We start from the raw sequence: 22,525 nt of genomic DNA, 5'->3' as shown, positions 1-22,525 counted from the left end.
CCCTCAAGACACAGAGCCACCAAGCAGGGAAGCAGGGATGCAAAACCAACACCAGGGTCCTTGCTGTCTCTATCTGAGGAAACCTCTACAGATGTAAATCCAAACATGCTGTTCACTCTTAATCTCCCCCACTTCAGCAGAGCCTTCCGAAATCAGTCATCCTTCTCCCGCGCGCCTCCCCCGTGGTGCTCCTCGCATTGTATCGTGATCATCCACATGGCTAAGAGCTCCTTGCTCCCAGGATCCAGTCTTACATCCCCAGCATCTAGCGCAGTGTCATATGTGCTGGGCACAGAAAATGCTGAATGCATTAATAAGCCTGGACTCTCCAGGCGCAAGCAACATCAACCTACTCAAAGCCAGAGCAGCCTGTCGTGGGGAGACAGAGGCATGGGAAGAATGTCCAGCCTTCCTGCACCAGTGCAGTGGGCTTCCCCTCAGGCTGAGCCCAAGCCCCAGAGACAGCAATCCAGTCACCCGAGGGACAGAGCAGGCTCTCTCAGCCAGCTTTCCCTCCAGCACTGGAACAATCATGATTCGTTCTTTGGTTTGTATACCAGATGCTTATGTTTGGGGACATGTTGTACAAAAATATGTATCTTTAAACATTAGAACCTTAAAAGGAATGAACATGTGCTCCCCACTCTGTCTTTCCCCTTCTGCCAGCTGGAGTACATACACAATGGCAGGAGCTGCAGCAGCCAGCTTCGACCGTGAGATGGAAGCCTGGTTTTGAGCAAGGAGAGCCACATGGTCACTAGAACCCTGTTCCCAGATACCTCATGGAACAGAGCAAGATGACCTACCAGTTCTTGGACTGCCTACTTCCAGGTTTTTAAGAGGAGAGGAATATACTTTTGAGTTTGTTTCAGCCATTGTACTTTAGGATTGCTTTGCTAGCGCATGTCAGGTTGTGTGTGATTAAAACAAAGTTGTGAGCATTTGCCCAGTGACTAACACAATGTGGTCTTTGTCGGTAAACCAAACATAATGACAGCCACAATTCCCCAATCAAACTCAGATGTAGTCATTACTTTATAACTTGAAAGAAAAAAAGAAAAAACTATCTTGAAAGGGTGATCGGAGTCATGCTGAGCCTAGAGAAGGACAAACAAACTGACCTCCTGGTCTGTTTCATCCTTGAGCATTACAGACATACCTCAGATTTCCAAGTAGCCCAGGCTACTCTTTTCTGACAGTTTGTCTGCGTAAACTCCAGCTTGGCTCTCCTCCTCCAGCTCATTACCTGAATCAAAGACACCCAAGTGGAAAATCTGATGAGAACCCGAAAGGCACCAGCTCCCTAAGAGCTGCCCTTTTACGTGTCCAAGAAACACAGGTAAATCCAGAGCCCTGAGCACGGAGCCTGGCACAATGGAGACGCTCGGTACAAGTTTCTGTGGATCATCCTCGGCCGGCTGCACGTCAGACACTGTGCCAGACGCCTGGGACACAAAGATGAGTAACCCCGCTCCCACTCCCTACACTTAGAAATTCCTGCTTACCAAAAAGACATAGAACACAATGTTGTAAAACAAGAGCGACAGGACTGTGCCCGGGTTCCTGCGACGCTACAGCGTTAGCCTTCCCCAGGGATGTCTCAAATGCTCTTGCTTCTCATTTCACACCCTTGCCCTCGGTGAGCACACCCCCTCCCACAACCTGAGGGACTTTTTAGTGGATGACAACTGCTAGCTCACCACTGGACAGCTCCACTCTAATGTTTTACAGGCACCTGCTTTTAACGTGTTCAAAACTAAATGCACCTTCCCTCCTCACACCTGCTCCCCATCCTGCTCCCGATCACACTGAGTGCTATCGCCACCTGCCCATCAAGACTAGGAGGTCAGTTCTGACCTGTCTCTGACCTCCAACTTCCTCATCTAACTCATCGCCAGGTTCGGTCAATGCTCCGAAACCTCCCTCTCCACTGTCTCCCTCTAACCGGACTGGAGGCCACGCATCCTTTGTAGATAGGATTACTCTAGCGGCCTGTTAATTGGCCTCCAGGCCTGTTCCCTTTAATGCATCCTTCACATCCACGAATCTGGTTCTCAGATGGCTTCCCATTAACCTCAAACTGAAAACTCCTTAACTAGGTTCACAGGGCCCCGGAGGACCAGGCCGCAGCCGGCGCCTTTCGTCTTACCTTTCAGCTCCGTCCTCCGGGCACAGACCCTAACTATCACACTAGCTCCTAAGCTTTGTCACAAGCTCCCATCTTCAGCCCAGAATACAACGCTTTTCTCGCCTGCACTCCCCGAAGAGCCCTTTAGGGATCTCCGCGCTCTGCACCTATTGCCTTATTTGCTCCTCCTGACAACCCCAGGGAGCAGCCTGTAGGATCGTCTCTGCTTTAAGGAGGGGGAAACTGAGGCAGAGAGCGAGAGCCTCCCGAGCTTCGTCCAGGACGCAGCTGGCGAGCACAGGGCCGCCTGGCTCCACGGGTCATACTTTGAACCACTGCACCGCGAGCGCTGGCTCGATCCTCACAACCTATCGGGTGCCGAGCCACCGTCTGCGGAAGGAATGAATGAATGAAGTCACCTTGTAGGGGGCAGCACCTCCCGGGCCCGCGGCCCCGGCCCTGCGGCCGCACAGCCGCCCCCGCCGCGGCGGGGGTGCAGGGGCGCTGACAGCCGGGCGGCGGGGGCGTCACCCGAGCCGGGGGCCGACTCGCGCTCCCCCGCAGGAACTGCCGGCCCGCTCGCCCCCCGCCCCCCCGCAGCTGCCCCGCGGGGTCCCCGCCGTCCCCTCCCCTCCCCCACACAACCGTCCCCGGCCTCCCGCCGCGCCCCATCCCTCGCCGCCTCCGCCCGGCTCCCGGGACTTGCCCAGCCCCGGGCGCTTGCTGACCCTCACCTGCCATGTCCCGGACCCCACCGTAGAGGGAGGTGCATCACGGCCGCGAGAGGGCCGGGGACGGCACTTCAGAGCAGACAAAGGGCGCCGCCATGTCAGAGTCGGGCGGAACCGACCTCGCCGGCTTCCCGGCTGCAACTTCCGGCGCATGCGCAGCGCCCGCGCTGGACGGGAACCGCGGCCCGGCGCATGCGCAGCGCCCGCGCTGCCGGAGAACCGCGGCCCGGCGCATGCGCCTCCGCATCCCGGAGTTCTCTAGTACGGCACTTGGGCGCCTCGAATCGTCCTCGTCGTAACCCTCGCTTGGTTTTCTGTTCCAACCATTACAGTCGCAGCTTCCCCGCGTTCAGCGCTTCCTGTGCGCCCGGCGCTGTGCTGAGCACCTCTCGTGCACGAGCTCATTAAATCTCGCTAAGCGGAGGAGAGTCTCTTCTCCCCTTTGGAAGAAGGCAAAGGAGACTCAGGAAGAGCCAATGAACCGCCCATTGTCACGTCTTCCAGGCGGAGGAGCACAGGACCTGGTTGCACCTCCAGGGCTGCAGATCCCCGCGTGTCTTTCTGCCCTTCCGAGCCAACCATTGCCCCATTTGCTATTTAGGGCAGATCCAGGATTAGCCTGGGTGTGAACGAGGATGCTGTAAGCAAAAGTGTCTGCAGACGCGAGCAGTCCCTTGTGGCCTCTGCCAACTCTTCAGCACCTCCGCGCCCCTGACTTCCCTACGCCCTCACAGGACGCGGGCTTTCTCTTTTCTTCACCTCTGATTCTGTTTATATCCCATGAGATTTTTTTTTTTTTTTTTAAGATTTTATTTATCTGGGACACCTGGGTGGCTCTGCGGTTGGGCGTCTCCAGGGTGTGATCCTGGAGTCCTGGGATCGAGGCCCGCATTGGGCTCCCTGTCTGGAGGCTGCTTCGTCCTCTGCCTGTGTCTCTGCCTCTGTGTGTGTGTCTCATGAATGAATAAATAAAATCTTTTTTAAAAAATTTTAAGATTTTATTTATCTATTAGAGCAAGGGGGGGCGGGGGGAATAGGGAGGGGCAAAGAGAGAGGGAAAAGCAGGCTCCCGCTGAGTAGGGAGCTCAATGGATTCCAGCTGAATTCCATGACCTAGGGATCATGACCTGATCTCCAACCTGGGACCCAAGGATCATGACCTGATCTCCATCCCGGGGCCCTGGGATCATGACCTGATCTCCAACCTGGGACCCAAGGATCATGACCTGAGCATCCTGGGGCCCTGGGATCATGACCTGAGCTCCATCCCGGGGCCCTGGGATCATGACCTGATCTCCAACCTGGGACCCAAAGATCATGACCTGAGCTCCATCCTGGGGCCCTGGGGTCATGACCTGAGCTCCATCCCGGGGCCCTGGGATCATGACCTGATCTCCAACCTGGGACCCAAGGATCATGACCTGAGCTCCATCCCGGGGCCCTGGGATCATGACCTGAGCTCCATCCTGGGGCCCTGGGATCAACACCTGAGCCCAAGGCAGACACTTAACTGAGTCAGCCACTGAGGCACCCCCGTTTCCCATGAGTTTTAACAATAGTCTTGCCACCACCCTGAACTTCTTTGCTCCCTCATCCTCTTGTCATATGGATTTGGTGAGCTTTCCAACCCTGGGTAAATCCAACCTTCCTCTTCTTTTTTCTTGTATCCAAACAACCATGCACAGCTGGACAAAGTACCCCAAAAGATAGACTGTTCCCTACAAATTCATGATCACTAGCCAGAAGAGGAACTTCAACAAATGCTGGTCTGGCCAAGTCACTACTCTTCCTTCACAATCACTTGGGAAACTAAAAAGCTTACCAGTAGTTGACTTCACTCTGTCTTTTACAGGAAAATAAAAGCAAGTCTGATAGGACCTTGTCCTCCCAATACAAAGGACACAAATCTACCTCTGTGTCCATCCGTGTTGGATGTAGTTGGCTGGGACTCATTACCATTCCTTCCGGATTCTAGAAAGTTAAAATTCTATTTCCCAGATTCAGTTGCAGTTAGAATTCTAGACACACAGATGGATTCTGCTAGTGGGAAAGATTGGATGGAAGCGAGGCAATAGCCATGGTCCTAGTGCCTGGGAACCAGCTTCTAGTCCCAAATCTAGACCCATGGGTTCCTGCTGGTGATATGTTGAATGCAATGATCTCAGTGGTGGTGGCTCCTTGATTCCTCATCTTTCTGATTATGTCAGAGTAGCCTCTGGTTGGTGAGTTCTATGGTGTTCTGGGAGCCATTACTAGAGGACCAGTCTGGAGACCCTTCTTTCAGCCCCTCCAATAATGTTATAGACGCTTAATTTTCTGTATTAAACCTCTTTCTGGGGGCGGCCCAGGTGGCTCAGCGGTTTAGCGCCGCCCTCAACCCTGGGCGTGATCCTGGAGACCTGGGATCAAGTCCCGCGCCGGGCTCCCTGCTTGGAGACTGCTTCTCCCTCTGCCTGTGTCTCTGCCTCTCTCTCTCTCTCTCTGTGTGTGTTTCTCATTAATAAATAAATAAAATCTTAAAAAATAAATAAGTAAATAAACAAACCTCTTTCTGCTTAAAAGAAGTTTGGAGACAACATGAGGGATCCTTGTAGGATGGACATGTTCCGCACCTTGCCCGTATCGATGTATACATCCTGGATGGGATACGGTGGTACCATAGTTTTGCAAGATGTTAGCATGGCGAAAACTGGGTAAAGAAGGATGGCAGTGGAGTTGCTCTGTATCATTTCTTACAATTGCATGTGAACTGGGGCGCATAGGTGGTTCAGTCTGGTGAGCATTCTTGATTTCCGCTTGAGTCATGACCTCAGGGTCATAGGCTCTGTACTCTGCGCAGAATTGGCTTCAGATTCTCTCCCTCTCCCTCTGCCTCCCACCCCCGCTGGCACTGACTCTCGTTTCCTCTAAGGAAAAAAAAACAACACAAAAACAATTGCATGTGAACCTACATTTTTTTTTTTAAATAAAAAGTTTAAAAAGAAAGCCCAACAAGGTTTCTATTTCTGCAAGAAAATGAACCCGAGGGGTCAAGGCATTAGATTCAAAGGTGATACAGATCTAGCCTATTTTGCTCAGAGAAAAAAATAGTTACATAAGTTGTCACTTATCACAATAAGTATTGTTGCCTCGGGGAAAGTGCCTAATAAAGACAGGCTTTGATAGATGGAGTAGTTGCCACAACTGACCATTACGGAGGAATGAAGACGATAAGGACTGTCAGGTAGGCTGGCTATTTATAACTGCACTGAACACTTTCAAAAAAGAAATATTTAGGGTTTAAATTTTCAGCTCAAGAAAGGACCAGAGAAGCAAGGTCCATTCCTGACTACTCTAAAAAATTTATCTCAGGACACCTGGGTGGCTCATGGGTTGAGTGCCTGCCTTCAGCTCAGGGTGTGACCCCAGGATCCTAGATCGAGTCCCCGAGTCCCGGATGGGGCTCCCTGCAGGGAGCCTGCTTCTCCCTCTGCCTAAGTCTCTGCTTCTCTCTGTGTGTCCCTCATGAATAAATAAATAAAATCTCAAAAAAAATTTTTTTAATCTCATCTCATGTAGCTACAGAGCTTATGTAGCCAAAATTCCGACCTGATCCTGTGGGTTGCTGAACTGTAATATAATTGCAACAGAAGCTGTAGTCACAGGCTGACCAGGTGCACGGAATGGGAACAAGTGGCACTTAGAAATCAAGACAGGGGTGTTTGGGCGGATGCAGATGACTAAGTTCCCTGACTCTCCAAATCTAAAATTAACTGAAACTCTTGCCATAGATGCAGCCCCCTCCTCCCACTGAATGAGACTGACTCTGCTTTCCCTGGAAAGCACGTAAGGACCTTATCTGAGGAAGTTATTTGCAAAGATATGCTGATTCCCCTCAGAGATCGTCATCCTTTATTTGTCTCTAGATCTGAGTCCCAGCCCAGAGTGCCCCAGGGAACAAGCACATGGTCTGACCTTAGAGGTGATTTACAAAAGAAAGAAAAGGAAAAGGAAAAGGAAAAAAAAAGCAAGCCTTAACTAATAAATGAGCTGAAACCTAGAGAATATACCTGTAATGTAGACATGTTAAGTCAGGGAGGAAGGAACATAATATTAAGCTTGGCTAAATTTATAAATATAAATGGGCATTGCAGAGACTTTCATGTCCCAGCTCAAACTGAGAATGTTTTTTTTTTTTTTTAAAGATTTATTTATTCATGAGAGACACACAGAGAGAAGCAGAGACATAGGCAGAGGGAGAAGCAGGCTCCCTGCGGGGAGCCCGATGTGGGACTCGATCCTGGATCCTGGGATCAGGCCCTGAGCCGAAGGCAGATGCTCAACCGTCTGCTCAACCGCTGAGCCACCCAGGTGTCCCGCTGAGAATGGTTCTAACAGCGCAGTGGGTTGATTGAAAATTTAGACCCAACAGTGGTCCTCATTAACTGAAGCTGAGATGCCAGAAACTCCTTAGAACAAGACAGAAGGAGAATCTACAAATTCAGGCCAGGTGGCTGAGAGCAGGAGCGAAGTGTACTTCTGCTGCTGGAATGAGTGAAGGATCAAGACTTGCCTGGCTTCTCACTCGGGGGTGTTGCTCCCGTCTATTCCTAATAGACTCCCCCCCCCCCAGGCTTGTCCCCTCCGGTGCCCTCACCCCTTAGCTGTCTGAGGGACACACAGCCCCCCCCCCAACCTCTGAGTCTCCAGCCAAAACCTCATCCACCCTCTACCCTAAAGTCCTCCCGAAGCTCAATTATTAAGTACACGTGAGCCTTCTCCCAGTGAAGAGAATTTCAGTGGTTGGCCAGCTTGTGGCTATAAACTTGACAAAGTTTAGCTGTAGATAAACTGACAATTGTCTGTTTATACAATTTGGGTTTTTATCAGTTTGATTACACACAGGTTGAAAGTCATGAATCACATAACAGTATATTATAAATGCAGCGATGTTTTCTCTGCTTGTCCGGAAATGGTTTTCTTAACTCTTCACACGCATCCTTGACCTACACTTTTTAAATTCAAGCCCATTTTGAAAATGTTACAAAGTACTAGATAAAATAGGGGCCCCTGCCTGGCTTAGTCAGTGGAGTGACTCTTGATCTCAGGGTCATGAGTTTGAGTCTGGGTGTAGAGTTTACTTTAAAAAAGAAAAGGAAAAAAATAAAAAAGAAAAAATAAAAAAAAGAAAAAAAGAAAAAAGAAAAGGAGGGCAGCCCCGGTGACTCAGTGGTTTGGCGCCTGCCTTTGGCCCGGGGTGTGATCCTGGAGTCCCGGGATCGAGTCCCGCGTTGGGCTCTCTGCATGGAGCCTGCTTCTCTCTGTCTCTCATGAATAAATAAATAAAATCTTTAAAAAAAAATAAAAAAGGAAAGGAGCACCTGGGTGGCTCAGTGATGAGTGTCTGTCTTCCGTTCAGGTCATGATCCTGGGGTTCTGGGATCGAGTCCCACCTTGGGCTCCCCACAGGGAGCCTGCCTCTGCCTCTGTCTCTGTCTCTCTCATGAATAAATAAATAAAATCCTTTGGAAAGGAAAGAAAGAAAAGATAGAAGAAAGAAAGAAAGAAAAAGAGGGCAGCCCGGGTGGCTCAGCGGTTTAGTGTTGCCTTTGGCCCAGGGCATGATCCTGGAGACCCTGGATCGAGTCCTGCATCGGGCTCCCTGTGTGGAGCCTGCTTCTCCCTCTGCCTGTGTCTCTGCCTCTCTCTCTCTCTCTGTGTGTCTCTCATGAATAAATAAATAAAATCTTTAAAAAAAATGAAGATCCTTGCCTGAATGAATGATTTCATTAAAGTTTGTAAATTGATGCATTTCTGATACTATAATTCCTACCACACTTATTAGCTGGACTTCTTTTAAGTTCTTGCTTATTTAAATAACCTCTATCCCCAACATTAGGCTCGAACTCAGGACCCCAAGATCCAGAATAGCTCGCTCTTCTGACTCAGTCAGCCAGGCACTCCAATTAGGACAATAGTTACCTGGAAATACAGTTCATTCAGAGAAGTAGGACAGAGCTAATTTCCTTTGAAAAAAAATAACAGCTTTAATTGAGATATAATTCACAGGCCATACAATTCACCCTTCGCAAGTGTGTATCTACTCTGGTGGGTTTTACTATATTCACAGTCGTGCAGCCATCACTACTGTCTAATTTCAGAACGTTTCCATGGTGCCAAACAGAAACCCTTAGAGCCATTAGCCGTCACTCCCCACCTCCCTCAGCCCCTTGGTAACAAGGAGTCTACTTTGTGTCTATGGTTTTGCCTACTTGAAACATTTGATAGAAATGGAATCACACAACCTGAGGTCTTTAATTGACTGGCTTCGTTCACTTTGTTTTCAAGCTTCATCCGTGCTATGGCATGTGTCAGTATTTCACTCTTTTGTTGTTGAATAATATTCTACTGTAGGACTATATCACATCTGGTTTATCCATTCATCAGTTGATGCACATTTGAGTTGTTTTCACCTCTGCTATTATAAATCTATATATGTTTACCTTTGCTATTTTTTTTAAAGGTTTTAGTTATTCATTCATGAGATACATAGAGAAGCAGAGACACAGGCAGAGGGAGAAGCAGGCTCCCCGCTGAGCAGGGAGCCCAACATGGAACTTGATCCCAGGACTCTGGGATCATAACCTGAATCGAAGGCAGACACTTAACCAACTGTGCTACCCAGGCCCCCTCCCCCCGCCTTTTTAAAGATTTTTAAGTAATATCTATCCCCACACGGAGCTTGAACTTAGGACCCTGAGATCAAGCGTCACTGGCTCCTCCAACTGAGCCACCCAGTTGCCCCTAATTTCCTTTTAATCTTCAATTTTCAGAATAAGAAGAAGATGTTCTGGTTGCTTCCACTGATGTCCAATGAGAGTTCTCCTTACTCCCTTTTGTAAATTAATTTTAAAATTCCAGAGTAATTTTAGATGTATTGAAAAGTTGCAAAGATATTATTACGGAGCCCCTGTACACTCCACAGCCAGTCTCCCCCATTGTTAACATCGTAGGTAAGCATGGGATATTTGTCACAACTAAGAAAACAACATTGGTACAGTACTATTAACCAAATTCCAGGCTTTTTTTTTTTTTTAAGATTTTATTTATTTATTCATTAGAGACACAAAGAGAGAGAGAGAGGCAGAGACACAGGCAGAGGGAGAAGCAGGCTCCATGCAGGGAGCCTGACGTGGGACTCAATCCCGGGTCTCCAGGATCACACCCTGGGCTGCAGGCGGTGCTAAACCACTGTGCCATCGAGGCTGCCCTCCAGGCTTCTTTTGGATGTCACTGGTTTTTCTGCTAATATCCTTTCTTGATTCCAGGATCCAACCAAGGATCCCACAATGCACTTCATTGCTGTGTCTTCCTATTCTCCTCCCTTCTGTGATGGTTTCTCTGTCTTCTTTTTCATTATCTTGACTGTTTGAGGAGCACCAGGCAGGTATTTTGCAGAATGTCCCTTAGTTTAGGTTTTCCCGGTATTTTTTCTCATGGTTAGACCAGGGCTATGTGTCTTGGGGGAAGGAGACCACAGATGAGACGTGCCCTTCTCATCCCAGGTTCTCAGGAGTGCAGGGTGTTCACATGTGCCCTGTCAAAGAACACAAGCAACGATATCCAGCTAGAATTTAATTTTATTTTCTTTGACTTTTGCACAGTCTATCAGTTTTCTATTGCTGTAACAAAGTACCACAATCTAGGAGCTTAAAGCAACAACAGAAGTTTATTATCAGTCAGACGCCTAATACGGGTTTCATTGAGCTGAAATTAAGATGTTGGCAAGGAAATTCCTCATGCAGGTCCTAGAGGAAAAAAAAAATCCCCTTTTCTTGCCTTTTCCAGTTTACAGAAGCCGCTCGGATTCCTCAACCCATGGCCCCCTTACACCATCTTCGAAGCCAGCGATAACAGGTGAGTCTCACATCCTGTCTCTGGCCTTTTTCCATCAACACATCTGCTTCTAACTCCACTGGTAAATGTTCTCCAGTTTTAAGGACTAGTGTGATTAAATTGTCCTCACTCGGATAATTTAGGATAATCTCCCCTTCTCAAAGTCCATACCAGTGATGTTGTGATTTATATTAAGAAATATCTATATCTGGTCTCTGTCCAGTTCCTGGCACAGAGCTCCTAACACCCTTTGGAACTGCCCAAGTGTTGAGAGCAAGGAAGGTGTCTTTTGTTATACTAATGAAGTGATCTTAATTTTTTAATTTTTTAAAAGATTTATTTATTTATTTGAGAGAGAGAGAGAAAGCGAGTATGTGGGGTGGGAGATGAGCAGAGAGAGAGGGACAAGTAGACTCCAAGCCGTGCTCAGATCCCCAACGCAGGTCCAATCTTAGGACCTGGAGATCCTGACCTGAGCCAAAACCAAGAGCCAGAAGCTCAACTGACTGAGTCACCCAGGTGCTCTGCGAGGTGACTTTTAGAAGGACCCTCGGTCACCTACGGTTGGGCCTGGTGGCCAGAGGAACCAAAAAAGTGATTCGAGTTGGAACTTTCAGCCTCACCCACGGGAGTCAGGGAGGGAAGAGGGGCTGGGAGTTTGCCTTCAGTCACTAATGGTCAATGATTTAATCAATCGTGAAGGTGGTGGAGAAGATTCAGGAAGCGTGGCGAGCTCAGAGAGTAGCAGGAGCTCCTCCCCTTTCTCCATCCCTTGCCCTGTGCATTTCTTCCATCTGGTTGTCCCAAGCCGTATCCTTTTATAATAAACTGGTCATCTTGCAAGTAAAATGTTTCTCTGACTTCTGTGTGCCACTCAAGCAGAACTGAGTTAATTGCTTGCTGGTGTGGGAAATACAGGCACACGCACACACACCAGAATCGATGTTCGAAGTGGAATATCCTTCATCACAACAGCCAAGTCCTCTTTGCTGTGTCAGGAAACATCTTCACAGGTTCTGGAGACCAGGGCATGGATATCTTTGGGGGACCATTATTCTTTTACCACACAGAGTTACTTGTACAGAAGTGATACTGTTACAGTTAATGAAACAATACCAATTTTCCTTTTAAAGTGTATTTCTGGGGCCTCTGGGTGGCTCAGTGATTGAGTCGGCCTTCAGCTCATGATCCCAGGATCCTGGGATCGAGTCCCGCATTGGGCTCCCTGCGTGGAGCCTGCTTCTCCCTCTGCCTGTGTCTCTGCCTCTGTGTGTCTCTTGTGAATAAATATATAAAATCTTTTTTAAAAATGGAGGTACAAACTTGCAGTTATAAGACGGATAAGTTGGGGCACCTGGGTGGCTCAGTCAATGGAGGGGCTGACTCTTGATTTTGGCTAAGGTTGTGATCTCAGGGTCATGGGATCAAGCCCCAAATCAGGCTCTGCGCTCAGCATGGAATCTCCGTGTCCCCCTCCCTCCGCTCCTCCCCTGCCACTCATGCTTGCTCACTCTCAAATAAAATCTTACAATAATAATAATAATTTTAAAATAAAATGAGTAAGTCACAAAGATGAAAGATACAGTAGTTGATATTATTGTAATAATTTTGTGTGGTGACAGATGGTAACTACACTCGCCATGGTGAGCATTTCCTCACACGGATAAGTGTCAAATCATTATGTCCATGTCATACACCTGAAACTAATATAATATTGTATATCAATTATACTTCCATTTAAAAATGATAATAATAGGGGCACCTGAGGTGGCTCAGTGGTTAGTGTCTGCCTTTGGCTCAGGTCATGATCCCGGGGTCTTGGGACCACGTCCCCTATTGGGCTCCCTGCAAGGAGCCAGCTTCTTCCTCTGCCTGGGTCTCTACCTCTCTCTCTCTCTCTCTCTCTCTGTCCCTCATGAATAAATAAATCTTAAAAAAAAGATAATAATAGAGTATATACATTTTTTCAATAAAAACAATCGGTTGATTTAAAGGATGCTGTAGACTGTCCGTGTCCTACACAAATTCATATTTTGAAACCAAATCCCCAGTGAGATGGGGTGTGAAGGTGGAGCCTTTGGGGGTGATTAGATCATGAGGGTGGAGCCCTCATGATGAGATTAGTGCCCTGATAAAAGAGACTCCAGAGAGCATCTGTGCTCATTCTGCCCCATGAAGACCCTTCCGGAAAGAGCCATCCATGAATCAGTGAGTCCTCACCAAACTCGGAATCTGTGGACCTCCTGATTTGGACTTCCAGCATCCAGGACCGTGGGAAATACATGTTTCTTGTCTAAGTCTGGACAGGCTAAGACAAAAGGACATGTAGGAAGCTGCTGGTGTCGAAAGAAATAGTGTCTGGTAGAAGGCCTGCCTCTCGGTGACCCGACAACAATCCTGTTGACATAACCCCGTTGATCAAAGCAATCCGCTAGCTGCCCCAGGCCAGTTCCTGTGGCTCTTGGTGGAATTCACTCAGCAGATCCGGATCCGGTAAATATAAAAGGTCTGGTCCTTGGGTGGGGAGCTACATCCTGGAAGAGGCTGCTGAGAAGTTGTCCTCCTGCCAGAGCTAGAAGTTCTCCGGGGTGGCAGCAGAAGTGAGGCCCTCAAGAGACCCCAGTGACCAAAGAGCTAGCCCCAAAGTCATGGGCCTTGAGACAGACCTGGAGACCAACTCAGGTAAGAGGGGGCGGGGGGTGCTCCGCACCGCGGAAACACCAGCCAAGGGGGTGCTGGGGAGGACAGACACCCTCGCGGGAGCTGCAGGGGTTTGCAAGCCACAAATGGGCTTCGTTGAATTCCCTGTGCCCACAAACCTACCAGAACGTGAGCTTCCTTCCGAGCCTGTGTTGTGATGAAGAGCACACGGTTAAGAGTGGATTTATTTGTTATTCGGGTAACTCAAAAAAGTTCACTATTGGGCAGCCCGGGTGGTGCAGCGGTTTAGAGCCGCCTTCAGCCCAGGGCGTGATCCTGGAGACCCGGGATCGAGTCCCACGTCGGGCTCCCTGCATGGAGCCTGCTTCTCCCTCTGTCTGGGCCTCTGCCTCTCTCTTTGTGAATAATAAAATCAAGAATAAATAAAATCTTTTTTAAAAAATCGCCATTTAAGAGTACAGGCTTTGGATTCACGGGGAGCTGCACTGGCGCTTGCTTCGTTGACAGACAAGTCGACAGCTTGGTGCGCAGCTTGTCCCTGAGCTGGGTCGGGAGGGCACGATAGTAAGAGCAGGGATTCCCGGGACAGACAGACAGCCCGGGCACTACCGTGTGTGGGGACAAGGTTGTGTGGAGGTGGGGGGGTGGGTAGCACTATTTGTACAGGCTGAGTCTCAGCTTCCTGGTCTGTAAAAGGTGGCAGGACCTTCCTCTCGCTCCAGGACCCCATTACTTACACAGTGTGGTCCGAGGACCAGCAGCACTGGCATTCCCTGGGAGCTCATTAAAAATCTGGAACCTCAGCCCCCCCCCCCCCCCAACTTCCTCCAGGCACCAGAGTCTGCACAAGGCCGTCCTGCAGGTCGTGTGCACAGTACAGAAGCTCGGGTGCCTGGGGCAATGCTTTTTGGGGAAAGCAGGATTTCAACTCGGGTCTCCCAGGTGCTGAAACCCCTGCCCTTAGAAACCCGCCCCCTTCCCTACTGGGCAGTTAAACTCTCCTGGAGGGAAGGAGGAAGGGAATGAATGAAACCACACTCTCCTGTGCCGACGTAAAGCCTTGGGCTTTTCCTTCCTTCCAGGTGGGAAGCCGGCCTGCCATCAGAAGGCCATCCCCGCTGCTCACCTGACTTTCATTATCGACTGTGCTCGTGGCAAACCGCTCGCCCTAGTAGCACCCCCGGTGCCACCCCGAGCCCCTGGTCCTAATCTAGGACCTGTCACTCCTCCAATGAAGACCTACATCTTGTTCTGTGGAGAAAACCAGCCCCACTTGACTCAGGAGGCCCCTCTGGGTGGGGGACACCTTACCCACACCAGGGGCACCCTGCCGCCCTGCAGAGGGATTATAACCCCAGCTTCCGCCCCGGTCAGTCCACAGGTCCCTCAGGAGGCTCCTGAGGCCAAGGGGAGCCCCCTGAAGTCTGTGCCCTCCAGGTCTTCAGCTTGGGGAACGGTCATAGGCTCGCTCAAAGCCCTCTCCTCCTGTGTCTGTGGGCAGGCAGATTAACTGGGAGAGCCTGGCCATGGAGAAGGGGGTTGGCACAGCAGGCTCCAGAGCTCGGGGGCTGGGGCTGCAGTTCCCAGAGCCCAGCCCCTCTTCAGCCAAGCAGAAAGAAATCTTTGCACCAGGCCCAACGAAGAGCATTAGATCGATCAAGGACATCTGAACCAGCCACCAAGTACACACTCAAGGGTCTCCTGCTTCCTCCTCCCTGTCTCCATTCACCCTCCAGCAGGAGCAGGCTAAGGCACCTGCACATGGAAAGAAGCCAGTTCGCTCATACAGCAAATCCTAATGGAGCATCTTCTATCCGCCAGGCTCTGCAAAGTACCAGGGGAGACATCACAGCTTTCTTGGAGCTTATCCTCGGGGAGGTGGGTGGGGGTGAGGGAAAGAGTTAAGTAACCAAATAAATAAGGATGATTTTGAACAGTGATGGAATGGGTGCTTTGTCGGAACTGAAATGGGGTGCCGGGATGGGAGGCGATGGGCCCAAAGAGCTGGGTGGGAAAGGCTTCTGGGCGGGTAACAAAGTATGGTCTAAAAGGAGAAGAAGGGGCACCTGGGTGGTTCAGTCGGTTAAGCATCTGCCTTCGACTCAGGTCATGATCCCAGGGTCCTGGGATCGAGGCCCCCCGTTGGGCTCCCTGCTCAGTGGGGCATCTGCTTCTCTCCTGCTGTGCCTACTTGTGCTCTCTCTCTCTGCCAAATGATAAATAAAATCTTAAAAATAAATAAAAGATGAGAAGGAGCCAGCACTGTGGGAATCCAAGGGCCAACCTGAGCCAGGGCCAGGATGCCCCAGTGCGATGGGCAGGAGCAATGAGCTGTCCGCGGCCATCCCGGCTCCCGGGCAAGTGTGTGGGTCACTGGGAGGCACAGACGCCAAGTGGGGAAATCCAGGGACCCAGGTGGGACCTGCCAATCCAAAATGGGAAATAAGGGACACTCCTTAGAAGGGCACGGGAGGTGCTCAGAAAGGTAATAGAGTATCATGTTTGAACAGAGATAAATGTAAGAGCCCATTTCCTGAGCAGCTACTACATACGTACCAGGCTCATGTATCCCTAGGGACACAAGGGTGGGTGGCTCCTGTGTCACCGGGCAGTCAGGTTACCCAGCGGGAAGTGGGGTCACCGGTGTGGGTGTGAGGGTGTGTGTGGGCCTAAGATGCAGTGTTGTGTGGAATGCTACATCAACTCCTCTGAGGGAGTATGTCTCAAGGCTTTCTCGTTAAAACTGCTGATGTTTAGGGGGCACCTGGGTGGGTCAGTGGGTTAAGCATCTGGCTCTTGATTTCTGCTCAGGTCATGATCTCAGGGTCCTGAGATTGAGCCCCCTACCTCCCATGCTCAGCAGGGAGTCTACTTCAGATTCCCTCCTTCTCCCTTTGCCCCTTCCCCCTCCCTCTCTAAAAAAAAAAAAAATGCTGAATGTTCACGGATTTATTCAATGGTTATTTTACTAGTTTCCTACAAACAGTAGTAGCTAAGGTGTATTAGCCATTTGCCCTGTGCCAGGGAAGGGACATCCTTGCAGTGACAGGATGAGGAAGCACAGATTAGGGAACTGAGGGATGCACTCAGGTCCCACACACTGGTACAGTTCCAATTAGATCCCAGCACGCCTGGTGCTCATGTTGCTCCCAGCTCCAGGTGGCCTCTCGTCCCAGCAGAATCTCTCCTAGGCAGAGGAGATCCAGAGAGGACAGCCATGACTCAGTCCTCCGGGAGTCCACAGCCTGATGGCGGAGGCAAGAAAGGAAGATGGCCAAAGCTGGTAAGTGCAAGTTAAGGGCACACAGAATAAGGCTGGGGCTGGAGGAGGGTGTCCAGTCCTCTCTGGGAGAGGTGTTCAGGGAGGGCTTCCTGAAAGAAGTGATGTCTAGACCAAGATTTGACCAGTGAGTGAGCCATGCAAAGGTGAGGGAACAATGTGTGTGGGGGGGTGTTCCAGGAAGAAGGACCAGAGTCATTCAGTTTGGCTGGAGTATTAATTCGCTCTCACCAAGCATTTATTGGGCACCCACTGTGTGCCAGGCTCTGGGCTGGACCCTCAGCTGGAGCAGTGATAAGACAGACAAGCCCTCACCCTGAAGGAGCTTATTCTCTAGTTGGGGGAAGACAACTCATGCATGTGTACACGCAGCAGTGGCCAGAGAAATGGCAGGGACCTCACTACGTGAGGCCTTGCAGGCCAAGATGAGATAGAGCATGTGACTTTTTTTTTTTTAACTTTATTTATTTATTTAAGTAATCTCTAAGCCCATCACAGGGCTTGGACTCAAGACCCCGAGATCAAGAATTGCTTGTTCTTCCCACTGAGCCAGCCAAGCGCCATGAACATGTGACTCTTGATCTTAGGGTCTTGAGTTCAAGCCCCAGGTTGGGCGTAGAGCTTACTTAAAAGCAAAAAACCCAAACTTTCCCTAGCTCTTGTGCTGGGACCAGAAGGCAGGGGGTGGGGGGGCCGGGGTTTGGGGGTGGGGGGGGGGCTTAGGAGGCTGAGCCTAATCCAGGCAAAGCGGAGTGTCAACTTGGGCTAGAGAGGCAGTGACAGAGTAATCTGGAGGACATCTGTCCCTCCTCCCTCCTCCTGGGGCTGAGAATCACTGGACTAGAAGAACCCACAAAGACGCAGCTGCAAAGGGAGTTAGAAGCTCTCCAGGAAGAGGGTGGGCCTGTGGCTGCACGTCCAGTTTTGTAACAGCAGGTGTCACCCTATCATCAGACTGCAGGGCACGGTGTCCTGGCCTGGCCAGGGAGGTAGACAACGGCTGGGCGCGGGGCCAGAGTCCTGGGCCAGCCACCCAGTGGGGTCCATGTTTCCAGAAGCCAAACTGCAGTCTAACCAACACCCCCTTTTGTCCCAATAATGAGTATGTGTGTGTGTGTGTGTGTGTGTGTGTATTTTTTTTAAGTTTATTTATATTTTAGTACTCTAAACCCAGCATGGGGCTCAAACTCATAATCCTGAGGTCGAGAGTCACCTGCTCTCTGACAGAACCAGCCAGGTGACCCAGGGCTCTGTATATTTTTATATGCACCACACACCACCTCTGTTCCTCTCATACCAGACCAGAGAGGTAGGTATGACTTTTATCGCCATTCTACAGGTAAGGAAGGAGGCAGAGCTCAAAGCCAAACCCCAGGCAGTGTCACTACACACCTGTAAGCCACAGCATCATGACCCTGAGCTTTGCAGCCGTCATTGTGTTCATGTTTGTTCAATGAGCAAATGGTTTTACGAGGACCCAGCAGTATGTAGAGGGTGTGTGTGGCTCAACAGGTGAGCAGGGCCCTCACTGAGATGGAACACACCAGGGGGCGATGGGGGGGGTGGACAGAGAGCTCGGTTAGTCTCTCCACCCACAATCCTGTGAGGGACTATCCCATTTTACAGATGTGGAAACTGAGGCTCAGGTAGGGAAAGCAACTGGCCCAGGGTCACATAGCTCCAAGTGGCAGAGCCAGGGTTGAAATGAAGGTAGTTTGACCTCAGGGCTTTGCCTACCACCCCTACTGTGCTCTGTTGAGGGAATGAATCCATAAACAAGTGAAGGACTTTATTGAACCAGTGGGTTAACGTGTGAGTGAGTGAAGGTGTTTCCAGGTTGGCAACCTGCTTGGTCAAGACTGTGTCCCCACGGGCAGCCCGGGTGGCTCAGCGGTTTAGCGCTGCCTTCAGCCCAGGGCCTGATCCTGGAGACCCGGGATCGAGTCTCACGTCGGGATCCCTGCATGGAGCCTGCTTCTCCCTCTGCCTGTGTCTCTGCCTCTCTCTCTTTCTCTCTGTCTCTCATGAATAAATAAATTCAAAAAATCTTTAAAAAAAAGATTTATTTATCCATGAGAGACACAGAGAGAGAGACTCGATCCCGGGTCTCCAGGATCACATCCTGGGCTGAAGGGGACGCTAAACGGCTGAGCCACCCGGGCTGCCCATAAATAAAATCTTTAAAAAAACAAAGACTGTGTCTCTGGTACCTTAAGGTGACTCTATGTAATAGGTGGTGGTTGAGAATTGCGCGAGGAGGGGAGATGGGCGACTGGGTGGCGCAGTTGGTTGAGCCCTTGGCTCTTGGTTTCTGCTCAGGTCATGATCTCAGGGTCGAGGGAGGGAGCCCCGGGCTGGACTCTGCACTCAGCCAGGAGTCTGCTTGGGATTCTTTCTCCCCCTCTAAGATATATACATAAATCTATTTTTTTAAATTTTTTTATTTATTAATTTGACCGAGGGAGAGATAGAGAAAGAGAGCACAAGCAGGGGGAGAGGCAGGCAGAGGAAGAGGGAGAAGCAGGCTGACCACTGAGCAGGGAGCCTGATGTGGGGCTTGATCCCAGGACCCCGGATCATGACCTGAGATGATGGCAGATGCTTAACTGACTGAGCCATGCAGGTGCCCCTAAATAAATCTTTAAAAAAAATAAGTTACAGGGATCCCTGGGTGGCGCAGCGGTTTGGTGCCTGCCTTTGGCCCAGGGCGCGATCCTGGAGATCCGGGATCGAATCCCACATCAGGCTCCCGGTGCATGGAGCCTGCTTCTCCCTCTGCCTGTGTCTCTGCCTCTCTCTCTCTCACTGTGTTCCTATCATAAATAAATAAAAATTTAAAAAAAATAATAATAATAAAAAATAAGTTACATTTAAAAAAAGAAGAAAGAGGAGAGGGAGAGGAGGGTAGACGAAAGGAAGGAACAGATTTGCCATCCTGCCCTCTCCTCCGGGGCTCTCTAGGGCCAGCCGCCCTGCCTTGTGCCCAGGGGGCCCACACCCAGTCTAGTAGCCCCCAGACTCCCATGAGAGATTGTCCCCGGGTCCGGGCCTTGGAGGGCCTCCAAGCTGGGGACTGGCCCAGCTGGCTGGTCACCATGAGCCCCAGGCCAGGTATGGGGTGGCCCAGCTGTGCTGACTGTAAATAACACTCCCTCCCCTGCCCCGAGGCTCCTGCCCTGGGCACCAGTCCCTCAGACTCGTGTCACCATGCCCCTCCGGAACCTTGTTCGGAAAACAAGCACGGTTTTAACGAGACTTCAGCATTTACTGAGTTTGTACTAAAACACCATCTCTCTGTGGCTCCTCATAGCAGACCTGGGAGGGTGGGGTCTGATCTTTGTTTATGGGATGAGGTAACTAAAGCTTCCAGAGGTTTCTTTCCACCCCCACCTCCACCTCCAGAGCCCAGACAGGCTCTTCTGAGACGGCGAGGGGACCTTTTAGCTCTGCCCTTACCTGCTTTTCATGGAGAGGAGACTGCAGCTACCAGGGGGGCTCCTCTGCGGCTCTGGCCTGAGTCTTGGTCTCGATGGAGCCACAGCAGCGTGGGTGAGACGTCGGGATCCAGATCTAAGTGAAGTCCCAGTAGCTGAGCCCCACTGGGCATTGCCAGGCCATGGCATACCTGAGCTCCAGTCAGCTACTGCGTGCGTTACGGGTAACAACCCTAGCGAGTGGATTCTACTAGCACCGCTTACAGATAGGACAACTGAGGCACAGAGGGATTATGTTACTTATAGGGGATCACACAGCTCAGAAGCAGCAGAGCCAAGATTCAGACCCAGGGAGTGTAGCTCCAGAGTCCATGCTGACCCTCCACTATTTACTGAGGCTTTCTAGCTTTTCAAAAAAAATCTTACAAACATGTATTTATAAAAAATAAAACAAAAACAAACCAAAAAACCAGGTACTTATGTTTGTACTTATGGCATGGCTCCATGCCAGGCTTGGGAGCAAGAGGGCAAAATAAGGCAGCTTGTGCCCTTGCAGAACTAGGATCCAATGCAGACTGGGGAGAGGGGTGTGGGGAGGGGGCTACAGGGTGGGAGGTAGGAGTTACCTCCGGGCCAGGGAAAGGTGGCAGTGGGCATGAAGGGGTTGGCCTGGAAGAAATGCCCCGGCCTGAGCTTCTAGAGGCCCGGGTCTCCATCTCACCTGTGCCACTGACTTCTGTGTGACCCTGGGTAAGGTCCTAGCCCTCCCTGGGCCTCGGTTTCCCCACCACACCAAGAGGACAGGCTGGCCAACCAAGTGGGTGGCTCACCTCAGGCAAGCACCCCTTTCATCTGAGTTTCAGTTTCTTTTGAGCACAAGTTTGGGCCCAGGCTTCTTTGGACTTGTCTGTGCCCCTGAGCTGGCAGGTCTAGAAGGCTTTCTGGAGGAGGTGGTTTTGGGCCTGAATGTGAGGAAACCTTCTAGGTCCCTGGCGCCCTTCCGGGTCTCTGGCAGCACCCGACCTGGACTTTTTCACAGGTCACAGGTCTCCAGCCTTGGAAGGCTGCATCTTTTCAGCCTCTCCTGCCTTCCTACCAGGTCCACTCCCAAAACTATAAGATGTACAAGTCTGCCTTCCCTGCACAGGATGCCCGGATACGGCCAGGGGAGCTGACTTAACCCTGGGGTGGTGTCATGTGCGTGTTGGGGGGGTGGGGGGGGGACTGATTTGGGCTTCCTAGACCCAGCAGAGGACTTCTAGAGCCATAGACAAAGATTCAAATCCCAACCATTGCCACTTCCGAGCTGGGTGACCTTGGGCCAGTTGCTTGACCTCTCTGAACCTCCTGGGTGCCTACCTGGCGGATTGCTGCGGGCTGAGCAGTAGGCCCGGCACACACTAGGCGCTCAATGAATGGGGCTGCTAAAATTATTCCTGGGGTGGGGGTGGGGCGCAGGGCCTGCAGCCAGGCCTATATTTAGCCTGGAAAGGGTGGGGGGCCGGGGAGTGGGGGTGGGGGAGACGAGGCGCGGAGGCCAGCCCAGGCGCCCGGGGGGCGGGGCGGAGCCGATGACCGAGGGCTGCCGGCCCCCTCCCCCGCCCCCCCTGCCGCAGGGTCACCTTGCTGGGAGGGGAGGGCCCTCCGCCTCCCCGACGGGCTTCTGCTCTGTGCCTGCGGAATCTTCATCTCCCAAAACCTGGGTCTGGGGAGAGGCCGCGGGGGCCTGGGGGGGAGCGGGGTCACTGGAGCCCCCCTCGCGCCCCAGGGGGGGCCTCGCTGGGTCGCGAAGCCGCGGGGAGCCTGCCCCTGGGTGGGGGTCCGGGGAGCGGGAGGCGGGCGCGGCTCCACCCCCAACCCCGGCCGCGGAGTTTCGGGGCTGCAAATAGCGCAGTGGAATCAGTGAGTCACGGAGGCTGGAAATACCGCGCCCCCTCTTCTCCTCCCGCCTCCCCCGCGGCCCGAGCTGCACCGGGGAGCCAAGCACTCCGGTTTCAGCGGCGCCTGGGGGGGTGCGGCGGGGCCTCCAGGGAGCACCCAGACTCCCCCAAGCAGCCCTGCCCCGGCCCCGGGTCCCTGCGACCCCGAGCCCGCCGCCCAGCCGGTCTGGTCCCCAGGGGCCACCTGGCACAAGGCGGGCTCCAGGAGGGAAGGCGACGCTGCGGTGCAGGTGGCCCCCCTTTGCTGTCCCCTTTGCTGTCCCCGGCCCGCCAGTGCAGTAATCCTGCAGGGAAATAGCTCCGGGATTCCGAGGAGGAGGCCAGGGGACACCCGCCTTTCTGTGAGGTCCTTGAGCTGCCACTCCTCGCCCCAGATCTCAAGGAAGGCGGGTCAGTTTATTCTGGGGTTTCTTCCCCTGGCAGCCTCCAGCCCCATCCCGAGGTTGAGAACTTCAGACAGGTGATCTCCCGAGGTC

The 22,525-nt window shown here is 51.5% G+C and overlaps 2 protein-coding genes across 5 annotated transcripts in view; one reads left to right on the top strand and one right to left on the bottom strand.

Annotated features, from left to right (window-relative positions):
- ZBTB17 (zinc finger and BTB domain containing 17) overlaps positions 1–3,072 on the bottom strand; it is a 30,982-nt gene extending 27,910 nt beyond the window's left edge. Inside the window, exons 1-3 of one of the 4 annotated variants that reach the window (XM_026011978.2) lie at positions 2,863–2,996; positions 2,150–2,518; positions 1,160–1,246 (exon numbers count right to left, since the gene is read on the bottom strand). Coding sequence is in view for 1 of the 4 variants with exons in the window: in XM_026011976.2 (XP_025867761.1) it covers positions 2,863–2,869 (7 nt within the window). In the remaining 3 variants the exon portion in view is untranslated. Of the gene's footprint in view, positions 1–1,159; positions 1,247–2,149; positions 2,519–2,862 lie in introns of all 4 variants that reach the window. The other 3 variants (XM_072751111.1, XM_026011977.2, XM_026011976.2) reach the window with 3 other exon arrangements.
- A 10,194-nt stretch (positions 3,073–13,266) lies between these two features.
- SRARP (steroid receptor associated and regulated protein) lies at positions 13,267–15,162 on the top strand. Its single transcript, XM_026011896.2, has 2 exons — positions 13,267–13,416; positions 14,478–15,162. The coding sequence occupies exons 1-2, from the start codon at positions 13,383–13,385 to the stop codon at positions 14,903–14,905; spliced, it is 462 nt and encodes a 153-aa protein (XP_025867681.2). The 5' UTR covers positions 13,267–13,382; the 3' UTR covers positions 14,906–15,162.
- Positions 15,163–22,525: the final 7,363 nt, after the last annotated feature.

Source organism: Vulpes vulpes, chromosome 2 (genome assembly GCF_048418805.1).
Source record: "Vulpes vulpes isolate BD-2025 chromosome 2, VulVul3, whole genome shotgun sequence".
NCBI lineage: Eukaryota > Metazoa > Chordata > Mammalia > Carnivora > Canidae > Vulpes > Vulpes vulpes.
This window is presented reverse-complemented; position numbering and strand designations above follow the sequence as displayed.